The sequence below is a fragment of the Aulonocara stuartgranti genome, assembly GCF_965226115.1.
Source record: "Aulonocara stuartgranti genome assembly, chromosome: 13".
In the NCBI taxonomy this organism is placed as follows: domain Eukaryota; kingdom Metazoa; phylum Chordata; class Actinopteri; order Cichliformes; family Cichlidae; genus Aulonocara; species Aulonocara stuartgranti.
In genome coordinates this window covers 9,033,101-9,056,481 of record NC_138949.1, presented here as the reverse complement: position 1 = coordinate 9,056,481, position 23,381 = coordinate 9,033,101, and the positions used below count along the sequence as shown (strand labels likewise).

At 39.9% G+C, this 23,381-nt stretch overlaps 1 protein-coding gene across 1 annotated transcript in view; it reads left to right on the top strand.

Annotated features, from left to right (window-relative positions):
• dntt (deoxynucleotidyltransferase, terminal) overlaps positions 1-23,381 on the top strand; it is a 108,202-nt gene that overhangs the window by 68,614 nt on the left and 16,207 nt on the right. Inside the window, exon 10 of the mRNA XM_082556417.1 lies at positions 148-231. Within this exon, the coding sequence (XP_082412543.1) occupies positions 148-231 (84 nt within the window). The remainder of the gene's footprint in view (positions 1-147; positions 232-23,381) is intronic.

The window sequence follows — 23,381 nt, the reverse complement described above, 5'->3', positions numbered from 1 at the left end:
CCATCTTGCTAATAACAATAATGAAAAGACATAGAAGTCCTCCAGGAATACAAAATGCATTTAGACATCGCTGTTTCCTTTTAAAGTCATATGGCTGACAAGGAAAATAGGTATTTAATTTCAGACTATCAATTCTTCCTTTCACAGCAGTTTGAGAGAGACCTGAGGAGGTTTGCTCGAATGGAGCGGCGAATGCTGTTGGACAATCACGCTTTGTATGACAAAACTAAGGTACATTTAAATTAAAACATTTCATTTTTAGCTGATAATTTTAAATTTGGGCATTTTTATGATAAACATATGATTCAACTGCATGATCAACGTAAACCTAGTACATTTCCATGAAGTGCTTTGCATTTATATTCATTCTATCAGTGATTTATATTTATTCATTCATTTAAAAAAATATTTGGTAAATAACTGTAAAAATAAGAAATTCTAACTGCACTTTACTTTTAATGTCAATAATGGATTGGAGTAGTTAATTCACACATGCACAATATTTAGCTTTATGACGCATTGACAGTCAGCTTATTTTGCTGTTGATCCCCTGTAAGAAGGCGTCCACTTCTTCAGCAACTCATCTTTTACTTGCAATACTACAGATGTTGAGTTTTCACAGAACATTTCTGAAATGAGGGGGAAATGCACTGATTTGCGTTTTGCAGGTCTTTTCAACTTTTTGCACCGACCGTTTTGAATGTGATATAATGCATGCCTCTTTTTTCTGTCACCTGCAGGTAAGTGGCATTTTACCATAAGGCAGGGTCTGTAAATCATTTATCTAAAGGATAAACAAAGAGCAGTGTCAGTATTTGTGACAGTATGTGATGTAGACATGACTGAAACCCATCCTGTGTAAGCTACAAGTCATATAATTAGAAAACAGCAGAAAGTAAGTTAGGTATTTTTAGTCCTGGATATTGTCTCTTGCAAATTTCAAAAGTCTTAAATTCATTTCTGTGAAAAATTAACATTTAACTGTCCTGGAAAATAACTACCAAGTCTTAAACTCAGACATCAAAGGTCAAGAGATTTGTGTGTCATTCCCTTGCATTTCAAAATCTTTGTAAAGAATGGTCACCATGGAGGACATCGGCACAGAAATTAAAATTTCAATTGAATTATTTCTTATAATCAAGACAGCCCATAAAGAGGTGTTAGGTCTGATCACAGATAAAAGTTAAAGTCATGCAGACCACACTTGAAATACGATAGTTTTAATTGTGCATACAAGGTTTTCTAAAACAGACAGCTATTTAAATATAACACTGTCAAACAAATGAGTTCAGTCAAACGTCTCTAACCTAAGACGCACAGCATGTTACTATGCAATGTACTGGACACCCTAAAGTGCACTATTCAATCTACCGGTTACTATCTCTTAGCATTAGTTGTATCATAGCTGCTTAATTAGCGTAACCAGTGTTGAAGATGAAACAAATTCACGTGCAGTGTTTCTATTCTTTGTTTTAACTCATCTCAGTTTAAATGTCTTTTTAAAAATAATAATTATGTCCTAATATTCTGCATACAAAAAATCTCTGGGTGTTTTTGACATTGCCCACAATATCCATGATGAATTGCAAATTTAATTAGAAGACAACCACAAACAGCTTGTCTGTAAGTTGTTTGCAAAGAGATGTCTCAACCAAATTAATACTGCAGTGAGTAGACTTAATTACTAACCACGAAGCCATTGTTAAATTGTATCTTATTCTTTTCTTTTCCTTGCTTTTCTCTCACTGCAGCAGTTTGACACAGATGGCTATCCTCCCTGAGCCAGGTTCCCTCTGAGGTTTCTCTCTGTTAAAAGGAAGTTTTTTTTTCTGTCTTTTTTGTCTCACAAAGCACTGTGCACAGGTTTTATGAACTGACATTAAGTATTGTCTTTGAAGAAGCAAAGGAATCAGTCTCAAATTTGCATGATTCAATTGAAACAAATAAAAAAACCCACACAAAACAAGGTTGGTTGATCTTCTAACAATGCACTAATATATAAATATAGGCCAAACTAAAGAAGGACCAAAGAACTAAAGAAGGAAAATTGTGTTTTCATCAGGGTGAAATGATGGAGACTGTGGAGGCTGGGGCAGGCATTCTCTGATAAAAACTCATTCAGAGAAGGGCTGCCTGATTAAAAACAAATTTGCTGTCTAAACTTGAAATCTGTGTAAAGACAAAAGTAAAACATTATTTCCTTTAAGACTTGAGTAAACAACATGATAATTAAGTTGCTATAAGTGTGTCATGTGCACATACAAACTAGTGTATTTATAAAAAAAATATTTATGTAAGTATTTATGTATGTAATAGATGCCTTAGTGAAACAAACTCAAAACACTGGAAACTCTGCTGAAAAAATTAACTTTGCTTGTGTGCGTGCCTTGTACATATCATGTGTTGCGCGACTATTAGTCATGAATTGCTGTGTGGCAGGCAGGCAAGCAGGAGTGGTGGACCCAAAATGCAGAACTCAGACACGGAAGTGAAACTTAAAGTGCAGCTTTGTTGCTGGGAAAAAACTCATACTAACTAAACTCACCAAAAGACAAACAAAAGTCTGAACAGAGGAACCAAGGACTGAAACACTGGAAAAGAAATACTAAACTGGAGCAGGAGACTAAACACTAGAAACATGGAAGCAGAACACACAGCTAGTTGAGGGTAAGAGGATGAACAGACGTTAACGACGCGACACCGCCGAGTAGGGGAAGACACAGACACTAAATACACATAGCAGCAATCAAGGGATGAGCAACAGGAGGGGAACACACCTGGGGGAAATCAAAGCTGACGGAACAGGGGAAACGTAAACGGAACACACTCACATGAGACAAAGACCTTCAGAATAAAACAGGAAACTCAGACACAGAACCAGGCAAGACACTGAACTAAACAGACAGATTCACAAGCAGACAGTGTGACACCATAGACAGACGGAGGGAACACAGAGAAGTGGGAGCACAGGCAACCTAAACTAAACATGAGGGCAAGATAACAAAACCTAAACCAGAAATAATAATAATAATAATAATAATAATAATAATAATCATCATCATCATCATCATCATCATCATCATCATCATCATCATCATCATCAGATAGCTAAAGAAACAGAATATAATTATAATCAAAACCGTATCACCAGAGAATAAGAGCTAATCCATAATGGAAAAATAAACCAAAACATAAGAAACTCAAAATGCTGGTCGACTACCTGCAATAGTTATGCCTTGTTCTGCTAACGTCTCCCCTTAGCATTCCAGCTAAGTTAACAGTTCTAGCAATAACCATCACAGCCATATCATTACACAAAGTGAGATAAGCTTTTTTGGTATCAATTATCTACTTAGAAAATCAGTTTGCATGATTCATTTATATATGCAAACGCATATGCTCACAGGAAAATTCATTACGTACGTCTTGCTAGTACTGGACTGGACCCTCTTTTGCCTTAAGAGCTGCCTCAGTTCTTTGTGGCATAGATTCAGCAAGTTGATGTAACTAGTTGCTGTGGTGGCCATTTGAATACTAGCTTTATGTTCAAGAAACCAGTTTTAGATGAATTGAACTCTGACCAGGCAGAATTGTAGCTTTAACATGATTTGAGCTTTGTGACATCAGAAAATTGGTGGACGTTGGTCATAAAGGGATGAGCCTGGCCAGCAACAGACAGGCTGTTTCATTTAAATGACACTCAGCTGGTACTGAAGGGAATAAAATGTGCCATCATTGCACCACCCACCTGAGTGGTTCATACATGGCAACATGGATCCATTCTTTCATGTTGTTTATGCCAGATTCTAAGCATACCATCTGAACATCACAGCAGAAATTGTGACTCACCAGGCAATATTTTCCCAGTCTTCTATTGTCCAATTTTGGTGAGCTCACTTGAACAGCAGCCTCAGTTTCCTGTTAGCTGACAGGAGTGGCACTTGTTTGAAGCACATCTACTTCAGTGCTCGGTTTGAACTTCAACAGGTGGTTTGGACTATGTCTAAGTGTACTGAGTTGCTACCATGTTTTATGGTGTACCAAATGTTTTGAGTTGGTGAAAGGTCTGGATTGCAGGCAGAATGTTCGGCACTTGGACTCTTCTACAACAGAGCCATGCTGTTGCGCCTTTTCAGATTTACAAGCTTCCATAGGAACTAATGCAGCACCAAGAAGTTTGTTCATATATGGCTTCTTCTTCTGCATCTCTATGTGTGGATAGCAAAGCAAACTGTGTTCTGTAAGTTTTGCTGAGCCTGTGCAGTGATTGCAACAACAGAACTTCGATGACATTAAAATCTTGCCTGTTTTTTAAGCTACTGGAAGTCCCAGGCTTCTAACTTTCTACCTTTAAAACCCGCCTTCCAGCCAAATGGCTGGTAGGCTTTTAGCTAGGCTTTAGCTTCAGCCAAGTGGAAGCTAAATTGGCTAGTCATTCATATGTAAATTAGGTTGTTACCTGAGAATTCTGGAGGGGAGTGGGGGTGTGTGAAGGATTGCTGATTTCTAACTGCCAACTGCCTCTTTGTTTGTCTGGTGGGGGGGAGCTGCTAAAAGCTGTGAACTTCCTTTTGTGTTCGTCTTGATGCATTCTCAATTATCCAGGAATGTTTTATTAATATTGTATTAATGTTTTAAGAACTGTGGGCATTCGATATTGATATTTAACCTTGTCCCTTGCACACAAAGATTTCTTCCCAATGTTTGAATCTTTCGATGACACCTATTTTTTTGGTGAACTTGGTGAACTTCTCTGCCTCTCCAAGATGCTCTTTATACCCCCAATCATGTTACTCACCTGTTGGCAGTTAGCCTAACTCGTTACAAAACATTCCTCTTGCTGTTGTTTTTAGCACCACTTACGTTTCAGCCTTTTGTTGTCCCAGATTCCAGGAGATGTTGCTGCTACATTTTCTCAGTTGTTTTCCGTGTTCTATTGTGAACAAAATATGGCTCTATGAAATTCACAAATCATTTCATTCTGCTTTTTTTCTTACATTTTTATATTGTGCACATCAGTCAAGCTGCTTTGGAAGTCGTTTATATATTGGCTATCATATTAACTGTAATTGTCGACACATAAAATTGAAGAAAAGGGAAATTACCTCATCAGTACGCCATAGCTTCAACATTATTTTACCATAAGCCGAATTTGATTTATTTGCCTGTAATGGGTCTTTGCTGTGTTGTGCCCGCTTTTTTATTTCAACGGTCTGCTGCTGTGCTGGTGTAATGAGTACTTCTTGATCCTGTTTGCTAACACCAACAAAGATGTGCTTTGTCTGAAGACTTGATGTGCTTGGGTGGAAATACATGTAATGCAATTTGTGCAATTTGTGCACACAACCATGGTTTAATCTAAACTTCCATTTGGAAGCACTTTAAAATAAAAAAGTCAAAGTGATCAAAAGTATCATCTACACAAACAGCAACACCCAAGCTTACGGAGCAGAACGCTGTATTGTAATGAGACGATGTTACACTGTTGCTCACTTCACTGGTCAACGATTTTTATTTGGATGGTGATCAGTGTGGATGATAGCTGTTGTGTTGAACAGCTATAGCGAAGAAAGCTCAAAGTTATTTACTGTAACACGAGTTTTCTTCTCTGAGCAAGAAGAAAGTTAGAACAAGAGCGAGAACAACAATTTTTAATTATAGCACTGCGCTTCGTGGGAGGTGGGCAGAGTTTGGCAGGCTCGATGCAGCGCCGCGCTCCATCTCCATCACACACGCATAAACAAATTAACGCGCTGCATATTCGAGTTCATCAGAGCAAGTTGAGTGAGCAAAAATATATCTTAATGTTTCAGTATACAAAAGCAAAAACCTTGTTAAAGTAAAGGTAATTGCATTTGGGAGCTCAGGGTTCATTTACACATTTCCAAATTAAATAAACAGCATTATGTTTGGCACAGTCGTATGTAGGTGCACGGTGCAGAGGGAAAGCTTATTCACAGCATAACCTATGCAATTTAACAACCAATTAACTCTTTTCTTGCCTACAGTGGTAGATCTAATTAAAATTTGCTTAGGAACAACTTTTCTTTGTTGTAACTTTGTACCTAATTGGCTTTTAGGAAGAACAGAAGAGGACAGTAGGTGTGCTTCATCTTGTAAGCTGAATGTCTCATGTGGTGGTGGTAAAAGCGAGATGATAAGATGGGCTGTCATAATTAGTAACCTGTGACAGAATCCACTTCCATCATGGCATGTGAGATATATTATAGGGTTTGTTTCACGCACGCAGAGAAGTCATTTTCCACATGTGAAAATTGGCTGTGACAACGTTTGATGAGATCGCAGGTAGGCAGTGGTGACAGACAGCTGGGTTATATTTACATTTTCCAGGCCAGCAGCAACAAGTGAGGGTGTTTGAATACATACATAAGTGAAAACCAACCCTAAAATGACTTTGTGCCTTTAACCCTGTGAACCCTGTGAACCCTAATCACATGCACGTTGTATTACCAGCAGGAAATGCGCTATCGCGGCTTTATTTATTCACGCAAACCTCGGATTTACAGCCACAGCTCAGACTGAGTTACGCTCCTAAAAAAGTACAAGTGCCTCAGCATAATCCTAAAAAAAGAGATTGACACGACTCTTCAGCTGAAGGACTCAATTATTCAGCAGGGAAAAGTTTATAGTACTGACAAGACGACAACAAAAATTCCAGGGAACCATCAATCTTCATGACAGACGTCTTCGAAGCTCGTGTTTATCCTATCCTCGCTACTATTCATTGCATCCTGTAAGGCACCCGCGGCTCATTTCCAATGCATGGGGGAGACAGGCAAGCCGTTTGAGTCGCGAGTCAAGCGGGACAAGGGTGTAAGGCGTATCAGCGGGCAGATCGACAGGGAAGCTGACAGCACCCTGTCACCGCAACGTCCCGTCAGCTGCTCCCTGGGGAAAGAGGTCAAAGTCCCCGAGATCACTGGGTGGCAGCTTCCTGACAGTTAATATACGCATCCAGCCAACTCAGATGGTGTTTATTTAAATGCAAGGGCAGAACCAGGCTTGCTGACAGTGCAGCCATCCATGCACTGGTGTGGACGGGGGGAAATCACACACACACACACTCACGCACGCACAGTAATTCTTGGAAAAACCTTGCATGCTGGTTTTTCTTTTTGGAGTTTGATTCGCTAAGATGGTACGTTAAACACAAAACAGAGGCTCAGATTCTAGTATGTGAGAAAGGTGACAAAATGCAACCACAAGGGAACTCATCAGCCTGCTGAGGATTTCAAAGTGTGGTAAAAACAGGCCAAACACACACTCTGTCACTGAAGCCGTGTCACCACTTGCCAGGACTGTAGTTTCAAGGTCGTCACAAAGCTTAACAGGGGAACGTCCGGGCAGAACTGTACAGCAGTGTGACCCGTTTTTCATTCCACGCTCCACTTTTCCACCATAATTAACGTAATGAAGATCAATTAACTGTCCCGTGTCTTGTTGCTGCCTTCACACAACGCTGACTGTTCCCTGTGTTCACGCCTTCGACTTGACCAGGAGAGGAAGAGCATCCTCCCCCTTGTGTTATTTTGTCCACACTCACGTTGTTAATTGGTCCGACGTATGGCTGAGGATAGGGCGGTAATAGGGCTTTCATCTTTTTCCTGTCCCTTGTAATTGGCCAGCAGATTTGGAGAGGTTCTGCACTGCCAGTGTGACTGGTGTCAAGGAAACAGGGGAGCGATGAGGACTGATGTCTGATTAAAAGGGTAGACATCCGTGCTTAGGACTAAAGGCGGTCATTTAGAGGACTTTAATCTTGCGAGCTTCAGAGTGGCTCTCAGTGGACACAAGCTGGTCTCTGTCTTATTATGAAATGCTTAAAAAAAGATTAGAGGGTGAAGCTCAAGCTAATGATCTCTTCCCAATTAAGACTAAGCTCAGGGGGAATCCATGAGTCACTGTGGGAGAGGTCTTCACAACTTTCTCAGTCATTCAGGGTTCATGTACACGACAGATGTTTCCAGGTTCAAACATTTGCCATAACAAAGTTTTATTAGACAGAATTTTTATTTTATTTTATTAGACATAACGGAACAACACATTCTTTATCTGCTTTATTGATGTAAGGTGATAGGTGTTGTTAGCTGGAGCTCCTCATGGTTAAAAAAAAGGCCTTACATAACACAGCGGGCCAAACTACACTGGAAAGAAGGGCTGAGTAGCAACTTTCACTGCTTCTTAAAAGAAACATCGCTCTATTGAGATGTTAAGCTACATTTTCCCTTATTTTTAATCCTGTGAACTGGCAGCTTGACAGGTTTCCAAACATTTGCCCCTCTTCGTTCCCAGACAGTCCAAGGAAATAAAGAGCCCTAAGACAGAACTAATCAGTGTTTCCATCACACAACATCTGAAGAACTGTCGAGATTATGCAGCTTTAGAGGGGGAGATGCCATTTTCACACACAGTGACAGAGTTGTCATGTTGGGTTTTTTTTAGTGGTTTTCTGTAACTCGTTGTGACATAAGCAGTAGAGCAGTGGAGAGAGCTTCTAAACATGCCGGTCTCCTAAATAACAAGGCATGTGTGTTGTGATCAGTTTATCATTGTTATTCCTGCTTTTATTGTGCAAGAAAAGTAAATAACAAAGACCAAATTTATTTATTTATTTTTGTTTTTTTGTGTCAGTCAACATATGACAAACATTTCTTGGATCCAGCTTGAGAGATTTGTTTTCCAAGGCAGAGAAAGCAAGCACTTTAATTAAAGATGCCTTCATGAGCTTTCTGAAGAAGTGCTGGTAATATTTCACCATGCACTGACATAATACAGCCTTTTCAGCAGATATGGTGAACCTGCGTGTTAGCAAACAGCTTCTTATCTCCTTATCCAGTGAGCAACAGTATCATTGATTTAAAGTTGTGTGTGTGTGTGTGTGTGTGTGTGTCCTGTATTTACCCTTACTTAGCTTTGCTTTTTCCTGGTGGAAATGGGTTGCTTTTTAATGCTTGTTAATACTTCTGGTACCAATTTGCTTCTTTGGTTTGTTTGTAATGTTTGTTCTGAAAATAGATTTGAAAAAAATATGGGCGTGTCCTACAGATTAATGAATCATTGTAAAGCTTGGTAGCATTAAATGAGACCTGTATGTGGTTGTTGCAGCCCTGTTTCAATCCCTAAATCAAACTGGGTGCTAACACTTGCTTATTGTGTTAACGAATGCTGTACGACTATAGACCAGAAGGTCTTTTTTTTGTTGGTGTGTCAGTGAACTTGGATGAGCAATTCCAGGAGTAGCAAACTGAAACTCCTAAATGTAATTCAGCTATCACTACAACAGTGCAGTGGGTGTGTATCGTTATGGCTATTGTACACCTACTGTCCAAAAAAAAGCAGTTGTGGTTACAGGTCTTTATGTGCCTGTCTGTCAGGGGACAAGTTTTGCTGATGCAACAGTGTTGCAACAAGACAAGATACAGTGATGATATTTTTTAAGATGTGTAGTTAAACTCACTAAAACCTAAATGAATTCTGAATAATGAAGTAGCTAGATAAAGGAGTAATGAGTAACTGGTGCTTGTAATTTGTAATTAACCTACTGATTTACCATATGAGGTGTCTTTTCTCTACACACGTAATGTTTTAGGCGTTATTCTTTCATGAGAAGTCATTGATGTTGCTCCTGGTGTGAATCCACTGTGAAATGATCAGTGCCACATCTTTGGTTTTCCTACTGCAAAATGTCAAAAGTTGTCTCAGATCCTTGGCTGTCTGGTTTTCTTAGAAATGTCCCCACTGTGGAAAAGGCCTATTTTTCTAATAAAGAAGCTGCCAAGTCAGTTGGGTTTTCTAGTAATTGGTCAGCGTGAAGGGAAATGGACAAAACACAGGAAATCTTTGGCACCCCGGTGTGATCGATATGACTGCACCTCCACTGTCAAGTTTGGGTTGCGACACCCTGCTAGCAATAACTGACATCTAGTCGTCCTCTGAAAATACTCTGCTGACTTGTACAGCCACAGGCACTTACACCCAGCATCAGTTCCTCGCCACCACAGTTGAATTTTAACTGAGGTGCAAGTCGGAGGGAGCGGTTTGGGGAGGGAAATGTGTGTGTGTGTGTGTTTGTCTGCGTGCGTGTGTGTGTCCTCTGCTGTAAGTCTGAAGGTTTGTGATAATTAATATGTGTAGTGGGTTTGATGAATGAGGACAGGTGGAGGATTTCATCATGCCTAGACAGACTGACTCCCTCCCTGGGCAGGAGGGATCTATGACCCAGCCCAACACCTCCAAAAAAACCCTCGCCCCTCTATGTGTAGCAGTATCTACCCTTGAAATTACCGAGTGTGTGTTGTGAATGTGCGGTGTGTTTGCAGTCTCCAAACCACAGTACACCTGTTAAAAATGTGTTCATGTACATCAAACTCACTGTCGTTTGTTCTGCCTTTTTGTGCATACTTTGGCGTGTGCTCTCATAGCGTGCTATATACTGCGAGCGTGAGCGTGTGTGTGTGTCTGAATGTGTCTTTCTCAGAGGGTAATTACTCTATGTCATGTGTGGAGTGTGATTAATGAGGTTCTGGTCAAAAGGCTGGGAGCATAGATGTCCTGGCTTTGGTCCTGAAGCACAGATACTGATATGAGAGGGCCATTCATATTCTCTTTCTACCTGACACCCAGCAGCTCTACACCACACTCCAGCGGACAGTAGGCCTCCACCAACCCAGTGTTAAGCAAAACGAGAAGACGGCGCCTAGTAGATATTGTACATCTCTGCTCCAGTGGGATCATTTTACTGAAATAACAGTGTTAAACATTTAAGAAAGGCTTACACCTACACTCGTTTCCTTTTCAGGGTGTATTTATCTTTCATCTATCAACCTCAGAAGGTACAAAATACAAAAATTTAAATGATTTCTTTTTCTGTGATGAGAGCTGTGAGGATACATACATACAATATTAATTTTCACCGGCAATTTCTGAGGTCAAAATTCATTCTCTTAGAAAAATGAAGGAAATGCCTTAATTAGAAAAATATTGCACATGCTCTGACTCCAAAGAGGGTCCACGAAGAACTTCTTTGCAGCTGTAATGTAATTGCAAATATAGCATTAACTTTGACCTCCAGGAGGGCCTTCATTCTTCAAAAGACCTGAAGGAAACATAAAAAATTCAAATGGATTTCTTTTTTGGTTGTACCATTATTGGATTCCTCAAGGATAGATTTTTATGTGTAAAAAAAGGAAGGGGGTTGCACATGCATTGCAGCACAAACAGTAGTATAAAGGTCCACAGGAGAGTCCTTTTTAAAGTGGTTTATATACATAAATGAAAATATTTCGGCAGGTGGCTCTCCTAACTCTTTTTGACAAACGTAAAATGTTTAAATGCGATGATAAATTCATGATGGTTGTGTTATCTGACACATGCTTTCCTTCACCACTGGGGTGAGAGCAGAATTTAATACAAAGCTCGCCGTCAAATTACAATATCTTGGATGTAGAGTGCTCACAGCTCTTTTGACCGCCCCTCCCAACCTCCTCCACCCTGTGAGCAGTGGATGAGTGGACAATAACAGGGCAATTGCACTGGGCTTTGGGGAGCCGTGGTTTTGAAAGCTCCCCTGGCCGGATGGCTGACGCTCACAGGCAGTGTTTGCAGTGAGAACAGGCAGCTGCCTGGAAGGAGGCCCCTTTTCATGAGCAGAGAGAGGGGGAGTAGAGGTTTAATTTAGCGATGGTGGACCCTCAGGGCGGCCCGCGGTGTAATACGCACACATGCTCGAACGTGCTTTGTGACAGACAATTGAGCCGAGGAGCGGGAAGGTCTTTGTCCTCTAAACATCCCGCTGGCAGGTGAACAGAGTTGGGAAACTTTCCGTTTCTAAAGGGAAGCATTTGTGGAGTGAGTGGCAGGGATGGTGGTGAGCTGTTCTCTTACTATTCACATTTGCAAATGTTTCTTGTCGACCTTGGTGGCACGTCTGTTTTTATGAATTTTAATTAACAGAGGTAGATGAATAGACCTGATAGCTTCTGTTGAAAGAACACATCAAGATGTTTTTTTTCTCCCAAGGTCAGATGTTCCAATTCAGTTCAGTACCTGGTGTTCAGCTATTAGCTTGAACCCTTGGTTGATGTAAAACAGAAACTTCTTACTGGTGATGCAGACAAGTGATAATAAAAAGAAGAGCTTTAGGAAAAGACAGTAAACCTGAGGTGAATGTGGTTCTGAACCAATTTCTAATTTGCACACATAAAGTCCTCCTTCTCAACCTATAATGTTGAGAATGTGGCACCATTCACACTCATCTCACTGGTGTTTTCATTAAACCTTTAGATTACAATCGAATTCAGTTTTTTACAATTAAAAATATCTTAAACTATTCCTGTTTATTGTCCATATTTGTTAAAAAAAAACAAAAACCAGTAGCAATAGTAGCATTTATTGAACAAGAAAAAGCTGAGGAGGATGAGTGTAGGTAAGCAACTAAGAGGAAAAGTTTATTTATTCCTCATCTCACGCAGGTATAAACAATATGTTTATACACACTAAGAGGATTACAGGCTGCCTTATAGTCACTTGTTATTACTGCTGTGGAAACAGAGCATCCCAGGAACATTATTCCGGTAATTGCTACACTTGGTGTTCTATTTTCAGATACAGAAATTAATTTCATTTTTTTCTTCTTTCTTTTATTTAACTTCTAGTTTGGGGATGGTCTGTTTTGTTATAAGCTGTGAGCGGGTTGCTAGTTGTTTATTTTGCAACCACTATTGGATTTTGCTTTCATTTACTTTTAACCCTTATTCATCCAAGAACTGTGTTTGACTTGATGCAAGAACAGCACGTTTAGTGGTGATTAGGACTGACAGGTAAAACCTTTTATATTTAAGTTCATTATTTCTTACTGTAATGATTAAATTGCACTAACTCCTCCTAGACATGTGAATCAGTCTGGATAAAACAATAGATGAAGTACCCGTAGGTACTAGAATTATCAGTATTTATGTACATTGATCAGGAAGAAGCTGAAAAACTATCTAAAGATTTAATAAAGGAGGTGAAAAAGAAGCCAACAATCACTGTAACAGAGCCTCCAAAGTCTTGAATGAAACCTTGAATGAGACAGAAATTGAACTCTTAAGTATTACTAATGTAAAGAGCTGGTGAGAACATGCCTGGAAGAATTGGATATATTGCCCAAATCCACATGTGCAAAGCTTGTATACTTAAATAGGATTTTATATTTCTGTATTAAAGTTGTTCTGCAGATATGTTGTAACCACAAACCCTTCTAAAAGCCTATGCTGTAAACTGTCTGAAATACAGCTCTTTAGAAGTGTTACTACACATTACCTCAACACAGCCTGCAAAGCTTTTGACTGAACGGTTTGGTGCTGTTGTTTCCTCCTACACATTTCAAGCTAGTTGCTCTTCTGCTACTATTTTTCAAATCAGCTGGTAGAGAATGAATCACCTCAAAGAGTGCGACCAAAACCCAACCAGTGTTTTGGCATTAAAACTGCAGACCAATGCATGCACACCTAGCAAAATCATCAGCCACTTGCTTAGGTGCTGTTGTAGGTTCTGCATAGATTTATTGCAGAAGTAAAAATTAAGCTTTACCCAAGAACAAAAAACTGCCTCTTCTAAAAACAGCCTTTATAAACCAGTGAGGCTCTGAATCCATTTTTATATAAGACATTTGACTTTTTTCACCTTTTCATCAGTCTGAATCAGTCTCATTTATAACTATTCTGCAACACAGTAAATTTTGTTAAATTGAATAAAGTGTGAAGTGGCTTTCTGAAGCGACATGCATTCTTTTTTTTAATTAAAAATGAAAAAAGGAATGTGCATTCTGAAATATCTAGACGCTTTACAGTAAAGCTTTTCACACTTGGAATAAGAGTAATGAAAGAAGTATCAGGACCAGATGTACACGCAGCAGAAATAAAAGATATTTCAGAGACATTCTTCTGGAAAAACTCCCATTCAGTTTTGGCAAAGGGTTATGTCTGGGTAAAGTGTGCTGGAGGCAGAACACTGGCAATCCAGTTACACATCATGATCTGACTCAACTATTAGTTTTATACCAACCCTGATTTAAAACGTGTCAATAAAAATCTTTGTCACTTGAACACAATGCAGAAATGTCAAATGACCAGAAGCGTCCTCATCATGGGGGAAATAGGTATCACTGTAGGTGGAAACACCATCTATGCAGACATAAATGTCATCACTGCACGTGGAAACGTCATGTTTGGCAATAAAGTACCAAGTCATTTATTGTAAATGGGTGATTATCATCTATGGAGCAACAAAAAACGCTCTTTGATGTGGCAGCACTGCCCGCAAAAAATCAGGCAGTTATAAAAAAGACTGACATACAGCATGAAGACATCTTGCAGCAGAGGAGAGCTGGATGAGGAATGGCTTCTTAAGAAGGGATCAGACTTCAGGATTTAAAAAGTCTCAACATATCTTGTATTTACAGGCCGTCTGCTGCAGATTTCTCTCATAAAACCTCGTCTTGCGCTCCAAGAGAAGCTCCCACCTATACTGGGGAGATAAGGACAGGAAATGACAGATTACAAGATGCATTCGGATTTGAAAATAGGATTTAGAAAATTGGACCGTCCCAAATATTGCACACATGTGCATTTTTGCAGTGTGTTGTGACAAACTCAAGACAAGCATGGAGCTACTGTGGGAATACTTTTTCATAAGTGTTCTTAAAAGAAGCGAATAGAGAAACTTATATTCTTATTTAGCTTTTCTTTCCATAGCTGTCTTTTCTTTTCACTCTTACTATTTACTCTTCCTGAAGTAGCTATTGTACTTTATGATGCATTTGTTATATTTGATATTAATCAATCTTAAGGCTCAAAAGGCACAAAAAATTAACTATTCCTAATGGCCACAGAATGCCTGTAGTTACTGATCAGATTCTATGAAATGTAAAAATGGCTCAAACTGTGCACTCTTAAAAGAGACCGCTGCATGGACATTTAACTAATTAGTTGCTGCAGTGAATTTCACAAACAAGCTAGCACCTACCATTAAGACATTTGCTGACCTCTGCCAGCTGTGATGCATACTGTGCTGCATGTACTGCAGATGGTGCCGAGAGTCTTGTAAATTTTGAATAGTTGCTCTGCTGTACAGACTATGTTATCACAGAATTTTTAAATAGTGCGCTCATCATTTTGTTTCAATATATTCTGTTAAACAATAAGAAAAAATATATTATATTAACATATAATATAGAACAATATCAGCTATTTCATGGTCCTGGGTCAGTGACCCAGTGTTTTGGATTTGTTTTGTTATTATTAATCTGTGACTTCATGGTTTATGATTACTAGTTTTTTGGTTTCTGTTTTATAACTCTAGTCCTTCTTTGCTCTGTTTTGTTCTGGTGCCTCCATGTTTGGTGTGGGTTCGTTCTGTCCTCGTGTTTGTCTTGTTCCCAGTCAGTCGTGTCTCCTGGCGCTCCTGTCCCTGTACTCAGTGTTCCCTCTGTTCAGTGTCTTGCTGTGCGGTTTTTCCATACTCCATGTTGCCTTGTAACTCCTAGTTTCCTGTTCCCTTGTCTTACAGTGGGGCAAAATAGTATTTAGTCAGCCACCGATTGTGCAAGTTCCCCCACCTAAAATGATGACAGAGGTCAGTAATTTGCACCAGAGGTACACTTTAACTGTGAGAGACAGAATGTGAAAAAAAAATCCATGAATCCACATGGTAGGATTTGTAAAGAATTTATTCGTAAATCAGGGTGGAAAATAAGTATTTGGTCAATAACAAAAATACAACTCAATACTTTGTAACATAACCTTTGTGGGCAATAACAGAGGTCAAACGTTTACTATAGGTCTTTACCAGGTTTGCACACACAGTAGCTGGTATTTTGGCCCATTCCTCCATGCAGATCTTCTCGAGAGCAGTGATGTTTTGTGGCTGTCGCCGAGCAACACGGACTTTCAACTCCCGCCACAGATTTTCTATGGGGTTGAGGTCTGGAGACTGGCTAGGCCACTCCAGGACTTTCAAATGCTTCTTATGGAGCCACTCCTTTGTTGCCCGGGCGGTGTGTTTTGGATCATTGTCATGTTGGAAGACCCAGCCTCGTTTCATCTTCAAAGTTCTCACTGATGGAAGGAGGTTTTGGCTCAAAATCTCACGATACATGGCCCCATTCATTCTGTCCTTAACACGGATCAGTCGTCCTGTCCCCTTGGCAGAAAAACAGCCCCATAGCATGATGTTTCCACCCCCATGCTTCACAGTAGGTATGGTGTTCTTGGGATGCAACTCAGTATTCTTCTTCCTCCAAACACGACGAGTTGAGTTTATACCAAAAAGTTCTACTTTGGTTTCATCTGACCACATGACATTCTCCCAATCCTCTGCTGTATCATCCATGTGCTCTCTGGCAAACTTCAGACGGGCCTGGACATGCACTGGCTTCAGCAGCGGAACACGTCTGGCACTGCGGGATTTGATTCCCTGCCGTTGTAGTGTGTTACTGATGGTGACCTTTGTTACTTTGGTCCCAGCTCTCTGCAGGTCATTCACCAGGTCCCCCCGTGTGGTTCTGGGATCTTTGCTCACCGTTCTCATGATCATTTTGACCCCACGGGATGAGATCTTGCGTGGAGCCCCAGATAGTGGGAGATTATCAGTGGTCTTGTATGTCTTCCATTTTCTGATGATTGCTCCCACAGTTGATTTTTTCACACCAAGCTGCTTGCCTATTGTAGATTCACTCTTCCCAGTCTGGTGCAGGTCTACAATACTTTTCCTGGTGTCCTTCGAAAGCTCTTTGGTCTTGGCCATGGCGGAGTTTGGAGTCTGACTGTTTGAGGCTGTGGACAGGTGTCTTTTATACAGATGATGAGTTCAAACAGGTGCCATTCATACAGGTAACGAGTGGGGGACAGAAAAGCTTCTTACAGAAGACGTTACAGGTCTGTGAGAGCCAGAGATTTTCCTTGTTTGAGGTGACCAAATACTTATTTTCCACCCTAATTTACGAATAAATTCTTTACAAATCCTACCATGTGAATTCATGGATTTTTTTTTTCACATTCTGTCTCTCACAGTTGAAGTGTACCTCTGGTGCAAATTACTGACCTCTGTCATCATTTAAGTGGGGGAACTTGCACAATCGGTGGCTGACTAAATACTTTTTTGCCCCACTGTAGTCTCAAGTTTTCCGAGTTGGGTTTTGTTTGGTAGTATTTTAGTGTTTTACAGCAAAATAAAGCTGCCTTTTTGAGCTCATCCCGTGTGTACCGAGTCCTGCATTTGGGTCCTTCCTCCTGCCTGCAACAGCTAGCCTTGCTTGCCAAGCTAATTGCATGACCAGTAAGCTCTAACCTAAATCTAAAATGTGGGAAGCAGGTTTCACTGGATACATTTCCATGTATGCAGATGATACCCGAACTTTCCCACTAGCGTGACCATAGCGTTCATTTATGTCCACCTCTTTATTAATGTTGTTAACTTTGATACAATTTTTCATAAAGTTCCATCTTTAGGTATTTATTTTTATTTAGTGTGATTTATAAACAAATACATACAGCACTCACATTCCTATCAGCTGCTTTAAATATAGTGCTAATGTGCATATGGTAGAATATTCACATGTGGCACATAGAGGCACTGTAGGTGAGTAAATTTTTAATTATATAACACCTTTCAAGAAGATCAGTTCATAGTTGTTCAGCTATGAGGCTGTTTGAACGGTGCAGAATTTAGCATTAAACATTTCTAATTATCAATCTAAGGACCACTTGGATGTTATCATGTTTTGGTATCTTTGCTTTGTCTTGTTTTAGATTTAAATACTAGGTAACAAAAAGGAAGGAAGTCCACCAGTCCCAGATGCATGTGCAAGCGTCAGCATTCACAGATTCTATCTAATACTAAAGAAAGGATGACTCTGCTGCTGGATTGTGTGTCCCAGAGAGGTCTGAGTGTCACAATGCAAACGAGTTGCTTGGGAACCTTGTGGTGGCATTTGCAAAATACTGCTTCTGTGGCTGGCTGCCCTTGGAAGATGGATGTGAGAGATGGATCCAGTGGCTCAGGTCATAAGAAGTAAGATAACATCACAGTGCAGTTGTGGGATATAATAGCCAGTTTGACCTGGCCACCACACTCCTCTGATGTCAGTGCTAGCACACAACTGAGGATGAAATTGAATGAAGCAAGTGGAAAGTAGCATATGCCCATCAAATCTGATATTGTCATCATCGTTTTTAAAAACAGGGTACTCCAGGCCCTTTTCTGAGATACTACCATATCAGGTGGTGGGATATTTAAGTATGGAGCAGATTTTTTACTTTGTTGGTCCCCGAGTACTTACTTATGTTTCATACGTGTCAGAATGGTAAGACGTCCTTATATGTTCACTTCTATGGTACCACGACACTTCGTAATTACATCTATCATTTGTTTCTGCCTAAAAACGAAAATTAAAAATCACCAAGGGTAAATTTCACTGTTAAACAAATCGCTCCTTTCTGCACGGCCTTTAATTTTGAAATGCCACTTTCTTCCTCACCATCTAACCTTTTCACCTGCCTTGCACTGTAGACGGAATACAAGTCAAACAATGGAGATGGAATAAAGATAACAGCAAATACCATCAGATTGTTCATGTTTTACTAAATCCGGATCCATATGGTATTTCCAGCAGTAAACAGCATATTTCTGGGATTGCCTTTAATGCTTAGTAGTTGCTAAAAGACAATTCAGACAAAAGCTTTTGGTTTGACCATGTATTGCTGCACTTTGCCTGGCTTCTTATCTTTGGTTGATATTCATTTGCTTCCAGTCTGTGTCCAGGCATTGTAATTAGGATTTCCACTAAGAGCTTCAAATTTCCCTGCCGATCCTCTGACCATGTTAATGCCTCACACAACAAGTCTCAGTGTCTTCTTGCATTTATTCTGATTAAAAACCCTGCTCTCCTTTAAGGGAGCTGCCACTCAGCATTACAAAGACTGGGGTTTGCATGTTTGCCATAAAAGCCCAGCACATATTTCCAATTTTTTTCTCTGACAGTCAAAAAGGGTTCAAAGAATTTTTCATTTTAAGGATTTACTTTGATCAGTTTGGATGTTTTCTCTGGCAAGTCCCTGAGTCGGTCGTGAAAGGTTTTGACTGTGGTGGAATGCAGACAGTTAAATCGGGGTGAATTCACCATGAATTATACAGTGGCAGCATTCAGTTAGTGTAATGTGAAGGTGTTACATTTATGTCTGATTTCATTCCAGATATTTTCTGACCAGTCCATAGACATTTGAGGATTTCTGAGAAACTGTAATACAAAACTGGAAGCAAGTTTATTCTGTGTTGGTTTGTTATATTTGAAGCACATGTGGTTTGTGTATATATAGAGAGTATAAATACTGAGTTTTGATTTCTTAATCAATTGTAACTAATATTTCTTGAAGAGCTGTGGAATAAAATGAGTTGGCCACCTTCTCATTGTGAAAGGTCTTCTTTTGACCTCCTTCCCCTTGAATAAGATCCCTGCTTTCTCCAGCCACTAAATTAATGACACCCTAATGAAAAGTGAACAATGCAAATATGGACATTCATTTCAGGATACATTGGCTATTTGATTGGGTCATTCCACACAGAGGTCAGGGAAACAATTAAGGGACTTTAATGGGATGAACTGGGGAGTGTGGAGTGGGATGGCTGGCATAATAATGGTCCAAGCTGATGAAGATTAGTGGTGCAGAGCCAGTTAAAAAGTAGTCAACCAGTTTATGATTTTATCTGTTTTTACTCACATGGAAGTACTGTATTAGATATTTTTGCTTTTTTTGTATGTATTTTTAAAATTTATTTTTATATTTAAATTCAGAATTTTGGTAAAGCGTTTGAGAAAAGAATAAAGACTTGTGATCCTTTGAAGTGGAGCTCAGGACACTGCAAAGCTCTAAGCTAAATCCTAACAGGCTGACAATATTTTAGAACAGGAAAAATCGCTACAGTTCTCCAGCTTAAGTTAGCAATATAACAATATGTAACAAGTATAAGATACAAAAAAATAGCTGAAGCTGAAGTAAATGTCATTAGTTTTCGTCCAAAACGGTTCTACTAAATAACTGTCAACTCCAAGTTGACACTTGATGAAAAATCGAGCCTGTTTCCAAATCAGGAAGATGGTCTTTGGTTAACCAAAGATAAAGATATTTTCACATTTTGTTAAACAATATATATTGCTCTTAGTGTCACTGAGAAGGTGTTTGATTAAATGAGAAGAATATTCAACATCATCGCACTGAACACAGAAGTTTAGTGATGGCGACACTGAAGAAAAAACGGCCAGCGCACACATGGCGTGAATCCAGTCGCGTGTGCAAATTCATTTTTTGCCTAGTGTAGGAATGTTGCTACGCAAATATTAGTGAATGAGGCCCAAAAGTTGAGACATAAGAAAATCACAATTTGATGCGAGCCGCTATGAGTTTCATATTATTGAATCATTAGTCATTATTAACTCCAGTCCAAACACATGCAGTTAGTGGGGTTAGGTTAATTGTTGATTCTCAGTTGCCCATGTGAATGTGAGTGCAAATGGTTGTCTGCTCCTCTACGTTAGCCCTCCGACAGACTGGCGACCTCTCCAGGGTGTACGCCGCCTCTCGCCCTATGGTAGCTCAGATCGGCTTCAGACCCCCCATAAGGATAAGCAGAAGAGAATGGATAGATAGTTATTATCAGTCTCTGGCTAACTTCAAAAGTGTCTCTTTTGCCCCTCACCCCCAACCAATCACAGCAGATGGCTGCCCCTCTCTGAGCCTGGTTCTAATAGAGGCTTCTTTAATTTCCCTTCCCACTGTCTCAAATACTTGCATCTGATTGTTGCTGTTTCTCAGTCTTATTGTAGGGTCTTTACCTTACAATATTAAGCACCATGATGAGACTGTTGTTTTGATATAAATAAATAAAATAGCCATAAATAAATAGCCATGCAATGCTTGCTATAAAGGGCAACACAATGCTGAATCCTACTTTCCGGTGATGGAGTGCTTCTAAGTGCTTCTTGACAAACAGTTTGTGCTTTGGTCTTGTGTTCCAATTTATCATTTTCTGTAGATGGAGTAGAATTTGTTTATGTCTAACACCTGCAGTTTTTCTGGGGCATATAGGGCAAATCTACAGCACTGTAAAGAATGGGAACGTGCTTCAAAAAAATCAGCTGTAATTTTCAATTTATGCGGACAGTTTTCAGAGGCTGATGTTTGCTGTTAACACTCAATATGGAAATTCGCTAAAGGGAAGGCAAACAGCAATGACAATGAAACAAGGGAGGAAAAAAAAGCAAGAGTGACACATGAAGAGAAGGGCAGAGACAGGGCAATGCTGTTACCGTTCCTGAAGACTGTAGTCCCTGACAAGGCTGTAGCAGCAGGATGGTCATCTAATCAGCCTTCACAGTAGGACAACTACATCAGTTAGCATCACTGATAAATCATATTGACAGCTACTGCTTGACAGAAGGGGGTAATGATAGAGGAGGGAATGTGGAACTGTTGAAAAATAGACTGAAATTAAGGGGAATTAGGGGTGAAACGAGTGATGGACATGTTTAGAGGAAGGAGCATTTCTAAAAGAAGAAAAGTACATCCAGGATAATTGCATGAATATTATCTGTTCACTTACTGCATTTTAATTCTCTTACCTCTCTCCCCCTGACACCCTTTTCAACATCACCACCACACCAGTGTACATCTGCCTCCACTTCTCCAGCCTCCCATCCACCCACACAGTGCCTGTTACCAGCGCTTAATTGGTGGAAAAAAGGATGGGAAGTATTTATAGATTCTATTGAGGCTGTGTTTTGCATTACTAAAAAAAAAAAAAAGGAAAAAAAAATTCAATAGAAGGCTATTATCCCTGAATCCTGCAACCTGCAAACTATTTTCCTGGAATTACACAAAGAGAAGAAATGAGTTGCTCTGTAAACTTGGAAGATGGAACAAGGGGACAAAAAAAGAGAAAATAATGAGAGAGCTGATCCAGGATGTGCTGGCTCACTCAAGAGACAGATCCTCGTCCATTATTGATGAAAGTGAATGGCAGTAGGTTTCAGGAAGGCCTGGTGTTGGACCTTGTCTGCTTGTCATCTAACATTAATTGACACAGCCCTTGCGGTGGTGCAGGCACCCTTCCATCCAGGCTCTCGTTTCAGTTTACCCGATGATTTATTTACACGGACACTTGAGTAAAAAGTCACTGGGATGCTCTAGCCTTGTCTTGTGGTAAAAAGTGTGGGAGGATTCACTGCACAACAGCGTCATATATGATATGTATAAACATATTTTTCACAGTAAAGTGGCTTTGCTGAATCTCAATTATCACTAAATGAATCTGCAGTGGAGCTCCACACTAGTGGCTGAGTTACTGTCAGCTCCAACCCCTTCTAGACATGCACTCCGATAGCATGTAATCATGTCAGTTGCAGTCTGAATGTGCACCGCGGTTACTTTTCGTAACCTTGTACCATTTTTGCATCACATCCAACGGAGCATTAAGTCCCGACGCGTGCCTCACATTAATAGACTCTCTCAGACTGTGCATGTGTCTCTCCAGCATCTGGAATTGTTCAGCTCGCTAAAATACACCGTTCTTCAAGAGAACGCTCTTTACGGCAAGAACATGAGACACCTGATGCCAGTCTCCCTCTCATGGTCCCGCTTGTAGTTTATCACATACCTGCAGCATCACATGCAAGTGTTTTCAAACAAGAGTTAAGTGCATTCGCTGTGCTATAATAGCGGCAATGTGACAGAATGATGAAAGTAAAAATTTGCTTACCCTAAATTTACATGTAGGATGACTTTGTGAATGATCAAAATAAACTTACCGTGGTAAAAAAAAACCCAAAAGAAATCCCAACTTTAATCTTGCTTTGATTTACTGTCAAAAATTGCACAACGTACTACAATATTACTCATGCACTCTGTCTTGTTATGTCAGTGCCGTGGGTATATCTAAATTGGGAATGTTAATATACAAGTGATCTATATCTGAATAACTGAATCACAGCATGCTGTCACTTTAAAAGACTGATGTAGACGGCAGTGTTATGTAGTCCAGGCTTTACTTTCAGCAGACCATCATACACAGAGTAGCATGTGGTGCAATAGCATTTTTTGGTGTTTATATGAGGTAGTTAGCTAATTGCGTATATTATCTGTTGTGGTTGTGCCAGGGTCAAGTCTACGTGCGAGCAGCGAAGCCATCTATTCAAATTAGCTGAACTTTGACCCAAGCTGTGCTGACTTTTGAGAGCACAGTCATTAAGTGAAGGCTACTGTTGTTATTGAAATTATAACAGGACAGGTTAAAAACACCTTTTGCTGTTACTGCAAACTGTTTGTCGT